Here is a 20,110-nt window from a genome sequence, read left to right as displayed (position 1 = left end):
AGTACTGCTTTTCCCACCCTTTTGTTGACTATGAGTGCTACTCCATTTCTTCTAAGGGGTTCTTGCCCACAATAGTAGATATGATGGTCACCTGAATTAAATTCGCCCATGCCTGTCCATTTTAGTTCACTGATTCCCAAGATGTCGATGTTCAATCTTGTCATCTCATGTTTGACCACCTCCAGCTTACCTTGATTCATTGATCTGACATTCCAGGTTCCTAAACAATATTGTTCCTTACAGCGTCGGACTTTCCTTTCACCACCAGACACATCCACAGCTGAGTGTCCTTTCGGCTTTGGCCCAGCCGCTTCATTCTTTCTGGCGCTACTTGGAAATACCCTCTGCTCTTCCCCAGTAGTATATTGGACACCTTCCAACCTGAGGGGCTCATCTTCCGGCGTCATCTCTTTTAGCCTTGTGATACGTTCCATGGGGTTTTCTTGACAAGAATACTGGAGTGGGTTGCCATTTCCTTCTCCAGTGGACCACATTTTGTCAGAACTCTCTGCCATGACCTGTCCGTCTTGGGTGGCCCTGCACAGCATAGATTATGGCTTCACTGAGTTACGCAAGCCCCTTCGCCACAACAAGGCAGTGATCCATAAAGGGGTAAAACTGGTATAGTGGAACTCAAAAGGGGATACAAACCAGACCGGGCGGGGGCGGCTCAATAGCCAGGCGGAGCCGTTAGTGGGGAGCTAAGGCTTTCTGGAGCTAAGGCTTTCTGGGGCGAAAACCTTTCCTCTTTGGCTCCATCTATAAGCCGCATTTTACCTAAGGTACCAATAATCCATTTGACTTCTAATACACTTACTTAAAATCATAGGATCTTAATACGAATAACAATCAGAGTTACCAACAGGTTAACATCTTCTAATACACGTATTTCCCAATACGAAAAACAATTAGAGTTATTAATAGGAATACTCACTGTGCACAACCAGAACCAGACCAGGATCCGCTTACCCTTTAAAAAGGGCCTGGCCTTACAGAAGTCCCTCTGTCCCCAAACTCCTCCAAGTAACCCGAAGGTGAACTCACCTAGTGCCGGCTGCGTGTTGGGAGAGGGGGCAGAAGGAGCAACGAGCTATGCTTGTCCTGCTGTGGCTGCCAAATTGTGGTAAGAGGGGCGAAAGGCCCCTCATTTGGTTTGTTGGCTAGCTGATGGTCCAATAAACCAACTAGACACGGGTAAGCTTCTGAATCAGACACGTGTTTTTTACGAGGCTCGCAGGCACTCTGTCTGCAAAGGGGCAGAGAGCCCCAAATGTTCTGTGCAGCAGACTTTTATACAGCGAAATATGTCACATATAGGGAAGAACTCTAGCCATGCTCTAGTAGCCGCATTACTTGGGGGCATTGATACAGTTTGTTCTCTGAAAAGAGGCTGAATGTTCTTTTCCTTGGACAGGATAGATGCTTGCCAGCTACTGACACTCAGTTACTGCACAAAGTACAATGTCATCAGCCTGCAGTCTTGGGAGGAATCCATCCTCCCTTTGATTCTCAGAGAACTGCTGATAGCCTGTAATAATCTGCTTCTCACAGACTGAGACCAAAACAAGGGCGAGATTCTGTCCAACATGGAGGAACTCTGGTTCAGACTTAACACAAGCACATGCATTTCTTGGACACCTTATGCAGATGCCAACGGCAATCTTATAAATGCGTTACTACTCTAGGGTACACACAACACATTAGGGGTGAGGTTAAAGGATTCTTTCCACAAAAGACAACACATAAATAGAATAGATACCGCTTAAATGTATGCACAGGCCTTGCTTGCAATGTGCCCTACTAACTGCTTAATTTTTTTAAAAGTTTATTTATTTATGGGTGTTTTTACCCCACTCTTCAGCTGAGAAAGCCTCCCAGAGTGGCTTACAAAGATGAATATTAAGACAGTCCCTGCCCTCGAGCTTACAATCTAAAAGACATGACACAAAAGGAAAAGGGTTGGGAGGAAGGAGGGGATATATAGAATATACATATTCTATTTATGTGTTGCCTTACCCATATCTTATGTGATTGTTCTTGCAGCCCTTTGAAAAAGGCCCAATATTAAAGAAAGAGGCTGAAACGTGCTGAGGTTTTCAACAATAAATTTTTTTACAGCATCTTGAGATTTCTCTGTCCTTTTGAATTCACCTTGGATGCTCATCCGCCTTAGCACCATTTTAAAGATGAGCACATTTTTTTTAATGGCACAAGCTTCCCTGGACTACAGCAGCTGAATTCAGAGGCACGAAGTGCTATCCTGAAGGAAGACGTCCATTTTTAAAATGTAAATATCAAGTGAAGCTCTTTGATGCCTTTAAACCTCCCTCAAACAAACACACACCCCAGTGTGCAAACGTCGGGGCTGCCATTCAGGTAAACCTGACACAATTTTTAACGATTCCAATGAACGAGCCCATGCATCTATATTCAAGAAATAGGACTCTTTTTCTGCATAGTGGGAGCTTTCTGTCTTTAGGCCCCCTCCCCAAATACAATATTGAAAGGCCAATACATTATATTGCTGCAGTGTTGAGTATGTGTGTGTGTGTGGGGGGGGGGGATCTTGCCATGATCCCTGGAAGGGTTGCTCCATTACTCGATTGCAGCAAGAAGGAGTCCTGTAGCACCTTATCTGAGTGTAAGTCTTTAAGGTGTCACAAGACTCCTTGTTTTTTCTCCCAGTATGAAACCTTTTCTCACATAACAGACCCATGGTTGGCTGGGGTTAGTCATGCAATAGCCACCTGAAATTCCTGGCTACCACCACGGATATCACATGGCAGGTTAGCCAAAGTCCAAATCCACTCAACTCCAGCCATGCAGAAGCAACACGGCTGCTTGGGCAAATGTCTTTTCAGAGACGGGCCTTTCCATCTTGGTGTTCCTGAGTTCTGCAGTCCCCCACATCTCTCCCCAGATGAATCCCTTTACCTGTGGGACCTTGTAGATGCCCATTAAGGATGCGATCTCCCTTGAGGATTGGGAGTCAAGACCCCCAATAATGGAGAGCAGCTTATCCTGCCTGTCACATTTATAATTGGGAACAATTCGCCCCTGAGAGGAAAGCAGAGAGAGGCTGTTCTCATGCATCACGCTGACAAGGTCCTTGTGTTCATACATGCGGAAGCCAAGTGTTGTGTTGGGAAGGAGAGTCGGGTCCTTGTTGAGCTCAGTGATGGCAAACGCCAAGGCCAGGAAGTGCTGGTAGTTCTTGACTACCGACCTGCAATGGTGAGGGAGACATTGGGAGATGGGTGGGGATCACAATGGAACTGATGAGAAGTGGAGGGTTACAGTGTCCATCTGGTTGAACCTGCTTTGAACAAAGAAAAACTTCTAGACCAAAGACATCTCCATGAAGGATTCAGAGACAAACTCAGGTTGTTCTGTTGACAGCCAGAGACAGAAAGTCCTGCTAGATGCATTTCATACAAACACTTGAAGAGCCTTGCTGGATCCAAACCCTAATTCAGCACATTTATCATCCATTTATTTCTCATCTATTTTCATGATCCACATTTCACCTTTCACAATTCTAATGCTTTCGAGGTGGCTTGCAGCTAAAACCAAAATGTGATAATAAAATCAAAATAAGACAATATGTTTGAAAAAGTAAAAAAGTTTGCCAGGATCCTTCTGACAGGTCAGTTCAATCACGCTTAAGATTGTCTAGTTGGTCTTGTTTGAACCAGCCTCCTCTATGAATTTGCTAAAGAAGAACATCAGAAGAAAATCAGAGGAGTCCTGCTGGATAGCCTAAGGTGGCTCCATCTAGCTCAGCGTCCTGTCTCCACCTGTGGTCAGCCAAGATGCTTCCTGGGAGCCCCACAAGAAGTGATGAAGCCAACAGCCCTCCTTTCCTCTTCTCCTCCCTACATAACAACTCTTCAGTGGTATAATGGAATCTTTATTTCTAGCTACTATGATAGATGACTTCCAATACTCCTGTCCTCCAGAAACTTGTGTGATCCTTTCAAGCAAAGTCAATCCAGCAGCCAATCAGTGCAGGCAATATTGACCTAATTGCACCCAAACTCTGACATAGCATAAATCCGCTTCTGACTTAAATCAGCCCTTTATTCAGAGCCACGAGGACTGGAAGCTTGTTTAATTGTGAGATGAAAGGCCATAATTCAATGACAGAGCAACTCCTTCATATGCCCCTGGTCCCAGGATGATTCCTGGACAAATGCAGGGAATCCTGGGAGGGAGAGACCTTGTGTAACATGCTGTAGAGCTGCCTGCTGCTAGATACTCAGCTAGAGAAGATCGATGTTCTGAGTCAGTATAAAGCACCTTCTGGTGTTCATGCTTAAGGCTGCCCTTTAGTCAGAGCCATGAGGACCAGCATCTTATTTTAGTTTTAGCCAAAGGAACAAAAGAACACTGGCTTTGCATGTGGAAGCCCCTCCCCAGGAGAATTTTAGGTAGGACAGGGAAGGAAAGCCACTGCCACTCAGTGCAAGAGAGACTGGACTAGATGGACCGAGAGTCACTCTTGGTAGAAAGAAGCTTTATAGGTGGCACGGTCAGTTTTGCTCTGCTACCTTCACAGAGCACCTGCAGAGAGACTGCTGCAGCTTTTCTGGTCCAAAACATATCTACTGATGGACCATTAATAATTTCAGTTTTATTTTTGGAGCCGTTATTTCTGCAGCGGCAAAGCCCACCCACTTATGGCATATTGGAGGATGTCATCCAGACCTTGCAAACTGCCTGAAGCATCCAGCTGTAGAGATGCTGTCCACATTTCCCAACCTTGGGTAACCGGTACAATTCCAATTGTCTCCTGCATTTGGCTTTGGATGCTGGAAGTTGTGCTCCAAGCAAAACCTGGGGATTCAGTGTTGGGACCATGGCCAGGAGTGGGCAGATTTCAAGCGTGCAGATCTTCCTCAATGTTTTACTAGAACCCTGAGAGGACCCAACCATAGCCTGCGCTTTCCAATAAAGTATTCTGAGCTCAGGAGTTTGTTTTGAGTACCAGAACTGAACGGAGCCCATGGGCCTTGTGTCAAGGCGAGGGCCTTATGGGGCCAAAGCTGTGGTGGGAAGAGTTAATTTTACCTTGCATAGTTTTAGATGGTGTTTTAGTGTTTTAGGGTAGGAGAGGGTGGGATCCTGCAAGAAGATTTACAAGCTGGGCCACCTGGAGGGAGGAAGAGATGTGGGCAAACCAGGAGTGAAGGCACCACGATGGAGGCCTTATCAGGAGCCCAAGGTCATAAAGAAACTTGGCCTGCCAAGAGGCCAGCACAGCTGGAGAGGAGTGAAAAAACCCAGCTCATCCTCCCTGAGGGGATGAGAGAGCGAGGGACTGGGTTTGGAGGGGACAAAACGAGACCTGCAGCCATTCTTCTTGGTCCTTTGGTTTCCATCTGGTCCAGGTGGAAGGTGTTGTAGCGCTGGCATTAACTAAGGATCCTACTCGGAGGTGTGAGTAGACTAGGGTTATGTAGTCTTTTATTGTTTTAGTTTATGTTGTTGAGTTTCCAAATGGGGACTTGATATTTGGGGAAATTCTAAATTATACTTTGTCTTGCCTCTCTTCTCATTCCCTTACCCCTTATTAGTAAATAAACATCTCCCTCAAAATCATTGCTGCAATTTCTTTGCTGGGTCAGTGCTAAATTCAGTGGCTACCGTCTCTTCCTTTGGGAAGGGAGGGGGTTGGGGTGTACTCACAGGTCAAACTGAACTGGCTTTGAGAAATGGGGGGACTGTGGATCAAGGGGGGCTGATTGAGCCGAGAGATCCAGTCTTCCTTTACACCTTGGACACAACCCCCCACTCCTGGTTAGCCCCAAGTTTCCTTCTTTTTTCAGCTATATAATTTAGGGCAGGAAGGAGTTGCTGCTGTTATTGCATAATGGGGAGTCGGAAATGCTTGCTGATCCACTCCAGATCTCCCAGAGATCTCCCAGTAGATCCAGACCTACCTTCCCCACCTATGTCTTAGATGAAGTTGGCTTCGGACAGGGATGGGAGGACATTTCTTAGTCATTACCAGATCGTCAACATGAAAACAAATTGCCTTGGCTCCCTTCACAAAATCCCTCAGAATGAAGCCAGAGAAGAACATGCAAGTTTCTCTCTCATTATGGGTTGAAGCCAACCATGATAAGTCAATCATGAGACTCAAATATTAAGCCAGGAAATTTTGAGCATCAGCAGCATCGTGGATGAATATCCATGGAAGGAGCCCCCTAAGCAGGAAGGAAAGCAAGCAAGCATTTATCCCGGATCCCTCTTGTGGACACTTACACCGCAATAAAGGCGACCTCTGATGTGCCAAAACTACAAAAGTCTTCTCCCTTTGTAAAATGATATCTGCCAAGCGGTAAGTTCCCACCAACAATGAGGTCTCCCGGTCTGTGATAGGGTCGCCATTTAAAAGGCCTTGTCAAGCAGCACTTGGTCCTCAGCATCCCCTGGGTGGCCTGAGGCAGGAACCAAAATATTGGCAGCAGCCAGAGCCAAACCATCAGGAGCACAGAGAGACGTCCCTTCCTAGGTCTCTTCCCTCCTAGTGACCGAACAGAACCTGAAAGAGAGCTGGTTGCGCGGGCCGCAGCAGGGCCATCAGCTGGAGATGACCAGGCACCAAGTGATCAGACGCCGCCCCAGGCAGACATGCAAGGGCTCAGGGTGTATTTCCATTCAGCCTGTTTTCCCCAGGATTTCTTTGTTATTGACTTGCTGGATGGAAATCCATGGGGGATTCCTCAAGAATTACTGTCATTTCCATAATTGGAGCCTAAAGAACTACCATGGCCCAGAACACTGGGCTCCCTTTGCACTTTGGAGGGACAAAGCCAGGCTTGCGTCACTCTCTGCTTCTCCATGGGCCAGGAGGACGTGCCTTCGGTTGTCACGTTCTGCCCCCTGACCTGTGTGAATCTGAGCACATCCACGGAAAGGGGCGGAGCCTCTGGTGGCCTCCTCTGCGCACTGCAGCCTGCTGCCCTCAATAGCCCCGTCCAGCACATATACCGGGGTGCCCCCTGGTGGCCTCCTCTGTGCACTGCAGCCTGCTGACCTCAATAGCCCCGTCCAGCACATATACCGGGGTGCCCTCTGGTGGCCTCCTCCAAGCTCTGCAGCCTGCTGACCTCAATAGCCCCGTCCAGCACATATGCCGGGGTGCCCCCTGGTGGCCTCCTCTGCGCACTGCAGCCTGCTGTCCTCAATAGCCCCGTCCAGCACATATGCCGGGGTGCCCCCTGGTGGCCTCCTCTGTGCACTGCAGCCTGCTGACCTCAATAGCCCCGTCCAGCACATATACCATGGTGCCCCCTGGTGGCCTCCTCTGTGCACTGCAGACTGCTGACCTCAATAGCCCCGTCCAGCACATATACCGTGGTGCCCTCTGGTGGCCTCCTCTGCCCACTGCAGCCTGCTGACCTCAATAGCCCCATCCAGCACATATACCGGGGTGCCCCCTGGTGGCCTCCTCTGCGCACTGCAGCCTGCTGAACTCAATAGCCCCGTCCAGCACATATACCGGGGTGCCCCCTGGTGGCCTCCTCTGTGCACTGCAGCCTGCTGCCCTCAATAGCCCTGCCCAGCACATATACCAGGATGCCCTCTGGTGGCCTCCTCCAAGCTCTGCAGCCTGCTGACCTCAATAGCTCCGTCCAGCACATACACCGGGGTGCCCCCTGGTGGCCTCCTCTGCGCACTGCAGCCTGCCGACCTCAATAGCCCCGTCCAGCACATATACCGGGGTGCCCCCTGGTTACCTCCTCTGCGCACTGCAGCCTGCTGCCCTCAATAGCCCCGTCCAGCACATATACTGGGGTGCCCCCTGGTGGCCTCCTCTGCGCACTGCAGCCTGCTGACCTCAATAGCCCCGTCCAGCACATATACCGGGGTGCCCCCTGGTGGCATCCTCTGGGCACTGCAGCCTGCTGGCATTAACAGCCCTGCTGAAGACCTCAGTACTTTATTGCTTCATTTCCTACCACAAACGGTGCTTGTGGCTAAGTAAAGTCCATTTAGCAGCAGGGGAGTGGCAGGACTAGCAGGGAAACTACGTTGTTTCCCCGCTAGTCATGACGGCGCTATGACCCAAGTACCGTCACACTGCGAACTGGCACATGCTCAGGGAATTTTTCCTTGTTTCAGAGTTGGCGGACAACTTCCCCCTTTTCTTTTGCTCTGACACAGAGGTGGGGAACCTCAGTCCTAGGTCCCAATCCAGCCCTCCTGGGCTCCCAATCAGGCGTTCCCCAGACCAACATACCCTTCCCCAGTCCCCCCCCCCTTTTCCCCAACCCACTTGCTCAGTTTCTCCCAGTCAAAACGGTCGGAATGCCTCTCCAGGGCCCTAGTTCCTGGGAAGAAGACCTGAAAGCTCCAGCATGCTGGTGTTTTCCTGTATTTTGCCCCCCCCCCTTTGCCTTCAGTCTGTCCACCCCTGAGAGCTCCTCTGACATTGAATATGGCCCTTGGGCTGAAGGGGTCCCCAGCCCTGCTCTGACATGCCAGGAATGTAGGAGGAGATGGAACTCATGGGATGGTAGTGTGCTGGAGGAAAGAAGCATGAGCAGTGTGCGCCAGAGCTGAAGTCATGCTCATGGCCAAGAGGAGCTCCCACAAGGATCTGTAATTCGGTACATGGACTAAGATTACAAATCCACCCCCTTGCCAGTCAGCTGGCACATGTGCAGAGTGAGCTTAAGCATAGCAGATCAAGTTCAGAACAGAAGAAGATAAGGAGAGACCTTCCGGATCGGACCCAGGGTCCATCTCGTCCAGCATTCTGCTCACACAGTGGCCAGCCAGCTGTTGACTGGGAACCGACAAGCAGGACATCAGCACAGCAGGGCCTTCCTGCCCATGTTCCCCAGCAACTGGTGTACATAGGCTCACTGCCTCTGATAGTGGAGGCAGCACGGAGCCATCCGGAGTAGGAGCCATCAATAGCCTTCTCCTCCAGGAATACGCCCACCCGCCTTTTAAAGCCATCCACAGTGATGGCCATCACTACATCCTGTGGCAGCGGATTCCACAGTTTAATTCTCCACTGGGTAAAGAAGTCCTTCCTTTCATTTGTCCAGAACCTCCCAGCAATCAGTTTCATGGGAGGACCCCGTCGGGTTCCAGTATTAAGAAGAGGGAGAAAAATGTCTCCCTATCCACCTTGTCCACACCACACTTAATTCTGAACACCTCTGCCATGGCTCCCGTTGCTCGCCTCTCGCAGGAAAGGAGGTGCAGCCATTGTCCCATCTTAGCCTCTGTATTTTTCACGGCCATCTCGTGGCCAAATGGCACAGCATCTTCCAAGTTGGGAACACTGGGGCAGGCGGGAGGGAACTGGAGAAAGCCAAGGCACAGAGGGAGTTTCTGACAGTGAAAATAAAGCGGCGATCAAATGAAAAACGGACTATTAGAATCATGAAGGCGTTGCAGTTATCGCGTGCGAGTCACCGTAATTGCAACCCAGTAAGCGTGTAGCTGAAGAATGAGACTTCTGCCGCAGTCCCATACCCGCTTCCCTGGCAGTGAGGCACATGGAGCTCAATGGGCCTTTCCTCTGAAAAAGCACAGGCCGCGTTCGGACATCGCGACAGCCCGTGATGGGTTAAGAAGCTGCTCACATAGCCTATTTGTGAATTAGTCCGCCTTCCTCTGCCATACGAGCAGGTAATAAGCAACTGTGAGTAGCCTATTAACTCATCGTGGGTTGTCGTGACATCCAAATGGGGCAATGCCTTTCCAGAGGAAAGTCCCATTGAGTTCTGTGTGTGTAATTGGACTCACTCCTCGCCCCCAGTCCTACTGCAGTCCTCCCACCCGAGCAGTAGTGCTGTTTCACATCTGCAGTGGTGGATGTTTTCAGTCTGCACCATTTTGTTTAAAATTCTGACTTCCTCTATTTCTGGAACTTGAATCCTGCACAAATGGCGGCCCTAAGGCCATCACATAGGCAACGTTACAGGTGTTTATGCGTGTAATGTCGCATACATGATGGCCTGGCGGCTGCCGTTTCAACAGGATTCAACTACTGGAAATAGGGGAAGTTGCAATGGTGGCTCCCTCAAAGAGGCCAAGTCTGCCGGTGCGCATCCCAAGGTCCAGGGAAGGATCAGGGAGCTCGTGTGCCTGGATAGAGGGGAAGGCAGCACATGGTGGTGGGGGGGTTGCAGCTGGGGGGGGTGCATGGCTGGGCAACTGAGCTTCCAGATCACTCTGAAGTATGCCGAAGCTCTTCGGAACAGGGGAATCGATGTCCGTGCAACTTATACTATTGCAGAAAAGGGCATGACTGGCTGGCAGGAAACTTGATCCCTGAAGAGTTGAAGATCAGCTGCATATTTTATTGCCGCTCATGTGTCACATCTAACACTAATTGATGATAGTGCATGGTAACCATTTTAAAATGCTTGAACAATTGTAGGATTTTTATGCAAAATATACTGCCATACAGACAAACATTATAAATCCATTTTGAGTTGACTGGAAAGAAGAAAGGCCTTGGCAGTGCTCAAAGGCTGTGGTATGGAAGGTACCACATCATTTCAAAAATAACTCAGCACATTAAATTTTGATTAATTCTACTGGTGTTCCTAACTATATATTCTTGACAGGAAACTAGACTATCACGACTTGCTGTAAAGTGTTAGTTGCCTTATTCCCCCCGCCCTTATCAGATGATCCCTGGTATTGAGATTGGGCCTCAGGAGGATAATGTAACATTTGGGGAGGAAGATGCAACCCAGCAGCCCAGCCCCAGAGGCCAAGATGGAGAAGACCTCCACGGCCACCATGGACTTCCCCTTGGTGCTCAGGTAGGTGGGCACAAAGGAGATCCAAACGCTGCAAAACACCAGCATGCTGAAGGTGATAAACTTGGCTTCGTTAAAGCTGTCGGGCAACTTCCTTGCTAGGAAAGCTAATGTAACGCTGACAAGGGCCAGGAAACCCATGTAACCCAAGACAGTGTAAAACATGGTGACCGAGCCTTCGTTACATTCCACTATGATCTCCCCAGTCAGGGAATGGAAGTCCAAGTTTGGGAATGGGGGAGAGGTCGCCAGCCAGACAGCACAGATCACAGCTTGGATGAAGGGGCAGGCCAGGACAATGGCGTTTGTCAGTTGTCTCCCCAAGAGTTTTCTGGCCATGTTTCCTGGCTTGGTGGCCATGAAGGCCAGAACCACTGTGACAGTTTTTGCCAAAATGGAAGAAACGGCCACAGAGAAGATGATGCTGAAAGCAGCTTGTCTGAGAAGACAGGTGACCTTTGTGGGTCGACCAATGAAGAAGAAGGAACAGAGGAAGCAGAGCAGGAGGGAGAGGAGGAGGACATAGGTGAGGTCTCGGTTGTTGGCTTTGACGATTGGCGTGTCACGGTGTTTAATGAAGATTGCCAGCACTAGACAAGTGATCAGAGAGAGGAGAAAAGCTAGAGCAGTTAAAAGAAACCCCAGTGTCTCTTGATAGGGAAGGAAGTGGATCTTCTTGGGTATACAGTGGTTTTGGTTCTTGTTTGGATGTTGATCTTCTGGGCATAGGACACAGCGATCTGCATCTGGAATGAGCAACAGCTACTGAAATATCTCAAACATTGCACAGATGTTCTTTCTTGGCGACTGGGGGCAGTTCAGCCCACAAAAGGGAGATGGAAATATCCATTCTGTAGTTTATGGTACACCCAAGGGTATAACATCAATGTGATTGCTCCCTGTTAAAGCTTTTGCAATGTAATGAATAAGACCACAGTCAAAAAAAGGCACAAAACACTTTTTTTTAACATGATGGCCCCATGTACCAGATTTATAGTCAATATTGTACAAGGCGGAAAAATTGGCACTCTGGAACTAAAAATGAAACCTGAACGAGTGTAAGAACTGAACCACAATCTGTTACCTGCAGGTCTTTCTGAAGGAGAAAATCAGTCAATAGATTACTATTTGTCATTTCCCTCAGATTGTGGACTGTCCTCTGGGGAGATGTGTTGGTGCAGAAGCTGGGGAACAGGTTGCAGAAATCAGTAGAGATATAAAGGGCAATCTGTTTGGCACTGGGGTAACATGGTCCAGAAGTTACAAGGGTGTTACCATCCACCAGCCCTGATCAATGTTCAGCTGAAAGACCCTCAGGTGTGGAGCCAAAGAACCAAGGTTGAAAACATAGTCTTTTTAATATATATATACCTTAAAAGTTGAGCCAATGACAATATGAAATATGAAACCCAACAGATTGTGTACCTGCGAATAATAATAATTTATTAGCAGTCATTGTTTCATGATTTAAAGGCAAGTTTTTTTCCAGGAAATTGTGAGTACTTTGCAAACCAGTAAACTGCAGAAGTATGCAATCTCAAATGGTACGCACAGAGAAAATCTTCCGAGGGGACATGGTGGACACTCTCCTTGTCTATGATCTTGCCCTTGTCACCACTGCACCACTCTGACCCCAGTACATTCTGCACGTTTATATGGCTCTCCAAGTTTGAATTACCTGTCCAGTTAGAAATGGTCCCTTCTGGACAAAACTCACATCTGTAGCAGCAGACCGGCTTCCCCACTGAAACTTTTCTCCAGTGCCCAGGAGAGCACCTCTTCACACATCTCGCAAAGGGTGGCTTCTAAAAGGCAAGAGAGAAAGAGCTGACGTTTTCCATGTGATGGGCGTCACGCCAAAGGACTTTCTCAATGGAGTCTCCCATTGTGTGATGGATAGGATTTCCAGTTTAGAGGGCCAAACACGTTCCGGATGTCTGCAGGTTACTTTGAACCATCATAAAAGATGCTCATGTGGCAGCCAGGAATTTCAAAGCTGGAAGCTGCGGAATCCTGATGACATCAAGGGGACTAGCCCTCACCATAAATCCCCTCCATCTTCCATGGCATCACGGAGTTCATCCCACCCACTCCCGCCACCCTTCATGCAGAGAGAGGCACGGAGCTCTGTACCTGTCTCTGCACGGAGAAAGCAACCTGTTCCTGCAACCCCATTCGAGGTGGCCGCCTCCTTCCCTCCACGCTTCTGCCCCAAGTGGGGTGCAAGGCTAATCTAAAATATAGTTGGAAGCAGAAACAGAAACTGTAAAGGCTGTCTTCTACCAAGCCTGACCCTTGATCCACATAGGGATGAATAAGACATTCGTTTCAGCTCATTTTTCAACCCAGTTCTCACTTTCCAGACTAAACACAGATTCAAAAACATGCTGCAGTTATTGTCCATATATTTCCAAGTTTGCAATTTGATTTGCAGGCCAAAATAAAATGCATTTGACAGCATAAGTACATTTGAAGAATGCACCTGATGAAAAGGTGTACTTTTGACAAACGTGCACAAACAAACATCAATTCATGGGAGAAGGATCCATACATTTAAAGAGGCACACAATTGATGTGTACATTTGGGAAAATATTCACAAAAATATGCATAAAGTTTATTGCAAAAAGGAAAAAAAAAAAAACCCAAAGCTTGCAATCTGATATGGACAGGAAATGGAATGAGCTTCGAGGTGGAATTTGGAGAACTTCAACAAGCTGTGGTTTTGCTGATTCACACATCTTTTCATGCAACAATTCACACTGTTATCTGCACTGAGTGCTAGAACTTCTCTGGGGTTTCAGACAGGGGCCTTTTCAAGCCCTGCCTGCAGATGCAGGGAACCAAATGTGGGGCATCTGCACGCAAAGATAGTTCTTTACCATGGGACAATGACCTCTCCTTGAACTCAGCAGGCATTTGACTTCATCTAGCAAGACAATTTGCATCCCCGAGGAACAGAACTGCAACATTCTTTAGTTCTCTCATAACCCCGGAACATTCACTTCATTCCCACCTCTGTAATCCACACGATTGCTTCTGAGCTAAGGGTGAAGTCTTGGCCTGGGGGAGCCCCTGAATCCACTCCTCCAACTTTCACAGGATAAAAAGATCCATTTGGGAAGAAGATCCAGTTCAGGATGTTATATCTCTTGCCTTTTCCCGTGAAAGAGACTTCATCTCCAGCACTGTTATTAAACTGGACTTTGCTCAAAGAGGCAAGAATCTGAAACGGAACAGATAGTTGTGCGTGAGTTCTGACATCTTCGAACCTACTGTGACTGCCACTGAGTTAGGAGGCAGCGTTTTCTGGTACTCCCTCTTTTACTGTCATGCGCAAGATTCTTCTTCGTTGGGCACTCTCTGCTCGAATAAGCTCGCTGGCTGCTTTGGCTGGTGAGTCCCAACACACCCTCATGCCTCTGACTGGGAGTTTGCGCATAGCAGCGAAGGAGCCGTCAGCTGGAGGGGGTGTCCTTCACCTGGCTCCCAAGGAGGAAGGACAGGTTGCTTGCCTGTGTGGTTCTTCGAGTGGTCATCTGTGCATTCACACATATGGGATCTGCATCTGTGCAGAGCCTCGATTCGGGAACATTCTATAGCTGAGGAGATTTTTCAGCGGGATCCCGCCCCGCCCCCACTGCGCATGTCCCTAATGGTTCCCACTCGTTCCCTCAGTGCTTCTTTGACCGCTGTTGTGCGAGCCCCACAGAGAACACTGTCTGCAAAGACTGCACTTTTGCGTTCTGATGGAGCTGAGGCCGTACTCTTTCTTTTGTCATTTTCCCTTACTGCACCTTTTTTGAATTTCTTTTCCTTTGGTTTGGCCAATGAGCTTTTGTGCAGTCATTGGATCGCCTGGGGGCGCATGGCCTCAAGGGTTCGTTTTTGAAAATGTGCAACGCGCAGCAGTCAATCGCCTGCTGAAAACAGACACTCCTGTGGTGTCTTGTGCCTAGGAGAGGGACACACGGTAGAAACTTGTCCCCACCGTCAGTCTTTCCCGAAACGGGCTAGACGCACTCAGGCAGAGAGGTTCCATGTGGAGCTCTGGAAGAGGGACCAGAGGCAGCCGCTGTGCCTAAGGCCAAGATGTCACAACAAACTGCTCTGCAGACGAGAACTTTGTTTGGGGTTGAGGCTTGCTTGATTCCTCCCTCCTCAATACCCACAGTTCTAAGCATTATAGGCCTCCACTATTTGCTTCCTAATCCTCTTTAAAGGATGGCTATGGAAGAATACGCAAGGGGAATGTCTTTCCTCGGATGTTTAGAATGGACGAGCAGTCCTTCTCCCAGGCCCACCCTTTGCTTCCAGGATCAGGCCATTGAGAAACCACCAAGGTACCTCTATAAGAATGCCAAATCTGAAGGAGGATGCTACCTGCCATGGCTGGATATTCAGAAGCCGCTCCCCGTCCTCCGTCATAGCACGTTTGGATCCCGATGAGGACACGGCGTGTAGCGCGTGTGCCACAGAATAGACGGCGTTGTAGATGCTGTAGCTGCGACTGGACATGCTCGTGTCAAACAAAGAAGCCGGCAGATCCTCTAGCTTCTCCTTCCCTGTACAGTTTTGCTTTCTGCTTGGGGAAGTTTCACCCGATTTCAGAAACCGACAGCGAAGTGCTATTTCCCACCAGTCACGGAGAAAGACGTCGCCTTGCGGCCGGAGTGGATCTAAAGCCCGGAGAAAATGCTTGAATTCTGGCACATCCCTTCTGTGGACTCTGAAGTGCAGAACCCCGTGAAAATGGTTTAGAAGTAGCTGGCTGTTGTGGGATTCCTTTGAAGCCATTTCCCAATGGGATGTCAGGATCCAAACCTTCAGCAATGTGGTATTCGTGTTTATTTCATGAACAATCAACGACCCTGTTAATAGCTGTATAACACCAGCTTCTGCAAAGACTATCATCACTTCAGGCTCAAACCAAGAACTAGGAATATCGCCGGTTAATGCTCGAAGCAGATGGAGCCGGTTTGTTTGATCAAACATTTCAGTGACGGCCACACAGATGTCCTTCTGCCTGAGCATGGGTGTCAGTGTCTGGATAAAATGTTCCCCGTTCTCATCCTTGGGAGCAACCAGCCCAATCCAGTTCCAGTGGAAATGCAGAAGCAGCCGGACTAAGCCCACATACTGAGGAATCTCATTAGGATCAATCTGGTAGAAGGAAGGAAATATGTTTTCCTCTCTCTCAGTACCCTCAAAGAAGCCATAACCGAGCTGAAGGAAGGAATTCCCAGAGTAAATTCTAGGGTAAGCCGCGTTCATTATTGCAGCAAAAGCGACAACGATTTCTGTGACGCTTCCACAGCTAGCCTATCTTTTATGGCATACGCTTTCATGAACTACAGCCTACTTCAGATGCATGAAGTGGTCATTCAGGTCTCGGGGTGGGGGCGGGGAGTCAGGTGTTGGGCACAGAGGGCTTGTAAGTGGGCCATGGAATGGAACGCGAGTAACACTCTGGTTTGCAAGCAGCGGGCAGAAGTTTTGCTGACTGGAGTTTGCGATGCAGACAGTTTATGCTGACCAAACTGTAGTCAAGTTGTGGAACAATGGTTCAGTCCGGGGGAAAAGTGTGGTAGTCCCTGAAGCTAGCAGCTCCGTGAGTCGAGAGTGTTCCCATGTACCTTGAGAAGGCCAGGTTAACATCAGCTACCTAGAACCATGAACAAAGGCTGGCTTTGCAGGTCTCTGCCTGCCCAGTATGTCTTCCCCAGTCCAGAGCCGATCTTCGAGTTGGCAACTGGGAAGAAGGGAAAGGCCAATCACCAGGCAGGAAAGTCTAAGGGAGTCAGTGGATCCAAAAACAACTGCACCCCAGGAAAAGAACGTTTGCTCACTTCTTTCTGTGGATTGCACTGAATTTGTTATTTATGCATAGTTCCAGGTTTGGCTAACAAACGTTGCTTAATGCAGGGCCTCTGGGGCCATAGTTGCATGTTCGCCTTGTTTTTGAGAGAAAGGGGGATTTCTTACTTTGATCCTGTCCTTTCTTGAGTTTCTGAGGCTGCTGCTGCCCATCTTTTCTAAACTAGCTTTTGAGGGCTAGAAACATTCTGCAGAATGCCCACAACTATCCCTTTACCTGTGGGATCTTGAGCATGCCCAAGATGGAGGCCATCTGCCTTGAGGATGTGGAGTCGAGGCCCCCAATAACAGAGAGCAGTTGATCCTGCCTGTCGCATTTATAATTGGGAGACAATCGCTCCCCTGTGGAGAGCAGCGAGAGGCTGTTCAAGCAGATCCTTCTTTCACTGTTGCTGTGGTCATAGATGCGGAATCCGAGGGTTGTGTTGGGAAGGAGAGTCGGATCCTTGTTGAGCTCAGCGATGGCAAACGCCAAGGCCAGGAATTGCTGGTAGTTCTTAACTATCCTCCTGCAAGGATGAGATGGACATGGACAGCTAGGTGTGTTTTCTTTTCATCTTTCTTATTTATGTATTAATTAAATTTATGAATTGCCCATCTGGCTGGTCACCCAGCCACTCTGGGCGATGTACAACAAAAATACTACATTAAAAACATCACATTTCTCAAAATACCCTAACCCTATTGAGGAGAATTTTAGCTTGAAGCACCTACTGTCAATAGTGAAGCTTTTGAAGAGGGGTTTCAAACTTTCAGAATGGGGGGGAAATGTGCAAAGCCAGGGAAACAACCAAGTGGTAGGTGGCTGAGACTCCACTGACATCATGGTGACTACAGAAAGATCAGAATCTCCCCCAACCACAGCCTCCAAGCTCCTGTACTCTGCCTACACTTGTTGTTGTTGCTATTGTTGGTACTGTTTATTATCATCGTCGTCGTCGTCGTCCTTTATATACCACCTTTTTTCCCCTTGCAAGGAAACCAAGGCAGCTCACATGATCCCCCTCCTCTCCATTTTACTCACAGGACAACCCTGGGAGGTAGGTTAGACTGAGAGTCAGTGACTGGCACAAAGTCTCCCAGAGAGCTTCGTGGCCGAGTGGGGACTAGAACCCAGATCTCCGAAACAGCAGTCCAATGCTCTAATCAGACTGGCTCAAATGCACACCCCTTTCCACGTACTTCACCTTACAGCCATGCTTGGCTCCCTCGCTCACTGGGAATGATCATCCCCAGGGTGCCAGGAACCCCCGGAGAAGCACTGATGTTGCCAGAGAGGGAAGGAGTGGAAGGTGGAGTTTTCTTCCAGCTCAGAATGAAGCCGGCGAAGAGCCCTCAAGTCTCTGGCTCTCATTATGGGCTATGAACATCAGCAGCATCTCTAATGTAGTAGTCCTCTAATCGGAAAGCGGAGCAGGCAAACGTCTGTCTCAGACCTGCCCTGTGGAGACTTACGAAGTAAGAATGAAGTCCACCGATGGGGCTAAAGAACGGAAGTCTGTATTTATGCCAGAAGGATCACCAAATGGTAAATTGCCACCAACAGTGAGGTCTCCGGGCCTGTAATAGACTCTTTGCAGTGCATAAGGCCTCATCACGGGGCAAGTGGTCCTCAGCATCCTCTGGGTGGCCTGAAGCAGGAGGCAAAATAGGAGCAAGAGCAGCAGCAAAATCATCAGCAGCACAAAAAGACCTTGCCTTCTAAGTCAATGACTAACCCGAACCTGAAGGAAAGCTCCTTATACATGCCCCAGCAGGGGAATTAGATCTTAGCATGACGTGAGCAGAAGCCAATTGATCGGACACCACCCCAGGGCCAGCCCCACACGGAACAGCTCAGGGCATATTAATTGTAAGCATGTTTTCTCCAGGATTTCTTTGTCATGGACTTGCTGGGTGGAAATCCATGGGGGATTCCTCAAGAATTGCTGTCATTTCCATAATTCGAGGCTAAAGAACGACCACGGCCCAGAGCACTGGGCTCCCTTGCACTTTGGAGGGAGAAAAACAGGTTTGTGTCACTCGTTGCTTCTCCGTGGTCCACTTGGACTTGACTTGAGTTGTCAGGTTCCGACCTTTGAACTACGTAAGCCTGAACTCCTAAATCCAAGATGGTGTCTGGGCTTCTACCAAAGTTCATTAGCTGGGAAATGTAGGAGGTGGCACCTGATTACACCTGTGCAGGGCTGAGCGCCAGGGCACTGCTGGATGAAATGACTGGTCTGTCTGGAGTTAAGTCGCCCTGCAGGGAGCATAGGACCTACTCAGGTGGTCTGCCCCAAAGACCTGTGGGATCTGATGGTTTCCCAAATGCTTTGGGGTAGTTTCCAGGTGGCAGAGCAGCTTCCCTACCAGGGCCCAAGTCTCAGTCGTGTGCCTAAGCGTCCTCTCTGGTGCTCTGGATCCCAGATGGTTCCCTGAAGCTCAGTAGGGCTTTGGTCTTTGAAGCTGGCCAGATAATGCCTCATGCTCAAGCGGTGCAAGGCTGAAAACCCATGTGACCAAGCACACACGAGGGCATATGATCGCACCAACCATGCGGCAGTGGTGGCAGTAAAGAAGGCCTCCTTCTGGGCCACCATTGCACACTTAGGTTGGTGGATTTGACATTGGTTGTCTGGGTCTGCTCCTGGTCCTGCGTGGAGTTGAGTACTTCAATGAAAGGTTCACATCTCAGGAGCCAAGGAAGCAAGGGCCTTACTCTCCCATCGCTGGACAGATGTCCTGCATTAGTGCTAGAACTGCAACTGGAATCTGATCCTGTGGAAAGTACATCCTCAGACCTAGGAGGACATGCTGCCTTAACCCTGTCTCAGCTGACCCGCCATCATGGACGCCTGGCATTCATCTTCTTGGCCATCCCTCAGCCTACAGATAGCATCTCCAATACCATTCACATGAGGGATGCGAACCTTCTCCCGGTGACGTTATGTTATCTCCCCAGGAAGGACAGGCCCCTGTCCAAGAGGAGATGCAAGATGTGTGACGATCGGGGATTATCGAGCCTTCAAGACAGAAGTGGAGAAATGTAATCGTGATTGTGCCAAGGCCTGGCAGGTTGGTCTGTGCATTCAATGGGCAAGACAGGGATGGGGGAGGGCATGACTGAACCTAAATAGCCCACATGGTCTCCCTGAACACTCACCTCCAACATGCTTCCATTCTCCCTCCCCATTTACTTTGATGGGAACCTCCGGTCACATAGGAGGGGAGGCTGGAGGCGCTAATCGGATATGGAGGGAGGTGGGCAGCTATGGGCCATAGCTCAGTGGTAGAGCACATACTATGCATGCAGAAGGTTCTCAGCTTGATCTGTGGCATCTCTGGGTAGGGATGGAAAGACTCTTGTCTGAAACCCTGGAGAGCCACTGCCGTACAGTGTGGACACATCGTCCCCAACATGGTGCCATCCAGATGTATTGCATGTCAACTTCCAGCA

The 20,110-nt window shown here is 49.0% G+C and overlaps 1 protein-coding gene across 1 annotated transcript; it reads right to left on the bottom strand.

Moving 5' to 3' along the window:
- Window positions 1-9,084: 9,084 nt before the first annotated feature.
- Window positions 9,085-14,212, bottom strand: LOC146333941 (vomeronasal type-2 receptor 26-like). The gene is made up of 7 exons (XM_084825313.1): window positions 14,123-14,212; window positions 13,811-14,020; window positions 12,475-12,601; window positions 10,653-11,542; window positions 10,017-10,113; window positions 9,439-9,544; window positions 9,085-9,304 (listed from the first exon to the last, which is right to left on the bottom strand). Exons 1-7 carry the CDS (start codon window positions 14,210-14,212, stop codon window positions 9,085-9,087), a joined length of 1,740 nt encoding a protein of 579 aa, XP_084681439.1.
- Between the last annotated feature and the right edge of the window lie 5,898 nt (window positions 14,213-20,110).

This window comes from Heloderma suspectum, chromosome W (assembly GCF_057233095.1).
Source record: "Heloderma suspectum isolate Gila_16-S chromosome W, 16-S_ref, whole genome shotgun sequence".
Taxonomy (NCBI): domain Eukaryota; kingdom Metazoa; phylum Chordata; class Lepidosauria; order Squamata; family Helodermatidae; genus Heloderma; species Heloderma suspectum.
The sequence above is the reverse complement of the archived record's forward strand: the minus strand, read 5'-3'. Positions and strand labels throughout refer to the sequence as shown.